Source organism: Frankliniella occidentalis, unplaced genomic scaffold, assembly GCF_000697945.3.
Source record: "Frankliniella occidentalis isolate FOCC.00 unplaced genomic scaffold, Focc_3.1 Scaffold2969, whole genome shotgun sequence".
In the NCBI taxonomy this organism is placed as follows: domain Eukaryota; kingdom Metazoa; phylum Arthropoda; class Insecta; order Thysanoptera; family Thripidae; genus Frankliniella; species Frankliniella occidentalis.
In genome coordinates this window covers 474-3,433 of record NW_026270040.1, presented here as the reverse complement: position 1 = coordinate 3,433, position 2,960 = coordinate 474, and the positions used below count along the sequence as shown (strand labels likewise).

Sequence of the window (2,960 nt, the reverse complement as noted above, 5' to 3'; positions counted from 1 at the left end):
ATCATAAAAAAAATCATTTCAGAAAAATCAGAGAACAATAGAAAAATCAAGAAAAAGCAGGGGAATTTGGTGAATTCTAGAAATTGTAGTGAAGTCCCCCCGACTTTACCTGCCTGTGGCTAGGTGCCGGAAGGTATCCCGAAGATGTCCCGCCGATCAACGAATCCACAACCACTTTCCCCTTCCTTCCACAGATGAGACGCTTACGCTGTTCCTCCACTCGCAAAACAACTCCCTGGAGCTGGCCAAGATGACGCTGGACCGGTCTTACAGCATCCGGACGGTTGCCCGCGAGCTCTTCACGGACCGGAATCCTTTGTCTCCCGAGATCCAAGACGCCCTGAAAGTCATGTAAGTGGGGAGGAGGCCATCGCCCCGCGGGCCTCGCTGGCACGTATCCAAGGATTCGGTTATGGAAAAACGGGAAGAGGGGGGGGGGTGAGGTAGGCCTAGGTGTGCTACGGGGTGACCGAGGGATCATCCAGAAAGTACGTCCCTCATTGGCCGTTACGAAGATGCGAAGTTGAGCCTGTGCAAGCTCTCAGAGCCCCCGATAGGTAGGCAGAATCTTGCCTGCAGTGCACGTGTGTACACAGCGCGGGGTCTACCCCGAGTCTCGTAGGCGCCCAGCTCCCGTAATATGCCAAATGAATCCTAGGAAAACGGACGTACTCTCTCAACGAATCCCAATCATCGGCGCCGTTCTCAGTAGGTAAAGGTAACTGTTAAAGGAGTACGGTCGGGTTTGCCTATCACTGTACCGCATGCAGTACAGGATACCTACAACTGACAACGGCGCCGATGGATCTTGTATTTAGCGACTTGAAGAAATATAGATTCTGCTACAGATTGCCTCCCTATCGGGCGCATCGGAAAAAATCCGCCATGGAGGGACAGCCTCTAACCACTGTAGAACGGTTTCGTGTGTCCTCTTCGCAGACGCTTCGCCCCGCTCCCCGGGCGCACACCAGAGGGCCTCCTGGCCTTCGTCGTCGGCTTCAAGGACCCCGACCCGAGCCACTTCTTGTTCGTCGAGGCCGTCAAGCTGAGCCTCATGGTGCTGGACCTGGTGCAGCTCAACGATGGCCCGGTGCCCGGCTACAGACTCGTCATGGACATGAGGGGCACGAACATCGCGCACGTCGGCAAGATCAACTTCGCCACGATGAAGCGCGGGCTTGACTACCAGCAGGTCAGAGTGCTTTCTCAAACGCTGATTGAGGTGTATTCGCGATCGAGCGCCTGCCACGCGCTGGAAAGGCAAACCCGCCAAGCAGATGCGTGTAGCCAGTGGTCCTGCTCTATTAGGGATCGTCCAGAAAGAACACCCGTCCGTCATTCGCCGTTACGAACCTGCCAAGTTCGGGCCTCCTCTGCAAGCTCTCATAGCGCCTGGTAGGTAGGCAACACGTTGCCTTCACTACATTCGTGTACTGCGGGATGGCCTATTCTGCGTCTCGCAGGCGCCGAGCTCCCGTAATTTACCGAATAAATTTTTGATGAAAACTGACGCAATTTATGGACGATCACTTATCAAGGGACGCTGGCTCGGGCGTGGGCGTCGAGCCGGGAGCAAGACTGAGTGTTGCCCAAAGTTCCCTCAATCACGTCCCGTCCCATCGCATCGCGCCTCCTTGGTTAACTTTTCTTTTGGTGCCGTCGGGTATGGTTTAGCTGTGGGTTCGATGCTCGGATCTTTGAGTCGACAATGCTTATTATTTGTCTACAGGAGGGCCTCCCAGTCCGGCTGAAGGGAGTTCACGTCATCAACGCCATCCCCCTAGTCCATCACATCCTCGCCATCATGAAGCCTGTCATGAAGCCCGAGACGAGGGAGATGGTAAGCACTGCCCCCTCGACACTGTGCGTGTCGTGCTCCCACGCTCGCAAAACTCTCTGATCATGTTTCCCCCCTTGTCTGCCACAGCTGCACGTCCACACCGAGGCGCAGGTCTCCAAATTCTACGAGTTCGTGCCCCAAGAAATGATGCCCAAAGATTACGGCGGGGAAGCCCCATCCTCCGATGAATTGCACGGTCAGTTTCAGAACTCGCAGAGCTCCAACTGCACACTCAAAATGGTGTGTTTGCTGAAACAGAAGTGGGCATTTGTAAATTTACCATAGCTGCTAACTTTCTTTTGCTGCTGCTATGGTAATGGCAAACATTTTTGCTGTTCCACCTAAATTTTTGCTAAATCTACAAAGACTCACTTCTGTTTCAGCAAACAGACCATTTTGCGTGGCATTTGTGGCACCACCTAGCCTAACGATACAGTGAATGAGAACCCGCCTCCTGTTGCAGATCTCGTCAAGCAAGGTATGGAAAAGCTGGTGTCGTGGTACTCGCAGGAGGAGCGCCTCCGCGTGGACGAATCCCGGAGGCCCGCGCGGTCTGTGCCCTACCAGGATGGTGACGCTTTCGGATGCAACGGCTCGTTCAAGAAGCTCAACTTGGACTGATACGTCCACGAAGCAACTCGCAGCTTTGAAACTTTGAGACGCCAAAGAGGCTTGTTCGTCGTGTAATTTTGTTAAAAACTACTATTACCTAATTTGTAAAATAAAAACAACTACCAAGATTAACGATAAATTATTACGTGTACACGGGTTGGCAACCCACTAGCACTGCTCGCACGCCTACCTGCCGTACAGTATAATTCAGGTGCCCCTCCACTACCCCTTCAACATGAAGGACTACCCCCGTCCCCCGCCCGAGGTGACGCGCGATAGAAAGACGGGAGGCAAAGCGAATGAGCCCCCTGCGGCGTCCCGGGCGGGCCACCATCTTCTCAAAGCTGCTTGGCGGGCTGGCCCACCCTACGCGTGGCAGGCGCCCTGTCACTGGCGTCGTCACAACTCGTGAATAGTAACGTTCATGCTGGTGGGGACACCTGGGGTGGCAAGATCTGCGCCTGTGCGCCGCGTGCGCTCACCCGATCCCCTCACAATACCAGATGAA

General features: G+C 54.3%; 1 protein-coding gene across 1 annotated transcript in view; it reads left to right on the top strand.

Moving 5' to 3' along the window:
• The window catches only part of LOC113218209 (alpha-tocopherol transfer protein-like), a 2,887-nt gene extending 307 nt beyond the window's left edge, over window positions 1-2,580 (top strand). Inside the window, exons 2-6 of the mRNA XM_052276446.1 lie at window positions 195-351; window positions 940-1,192; window positions 1,730-1,840; window positions 1,928-2,036; window positions 2,304-2,580. Of these exons, the coding sequence (XP_052132406.1) occupies window positions 195-351; window positions 940-1,192; window positions 1,730-1,840; window positions 1,928-2,036; window positions 2,304-2,461 (788 nt within the window). The 3' untranslated portion in view covers window positions 2,462-2,580. The remainder of the gene's footprint in view (window positions 1-194; window positions 352-939; window positions 1,193-1,729; window positions 1,841-1,927; window positions 2,037-2,303) is intronic.
• The last annotated feature ends 380 nt before the right edge of the window (window positions 2,581-2,960 follow it).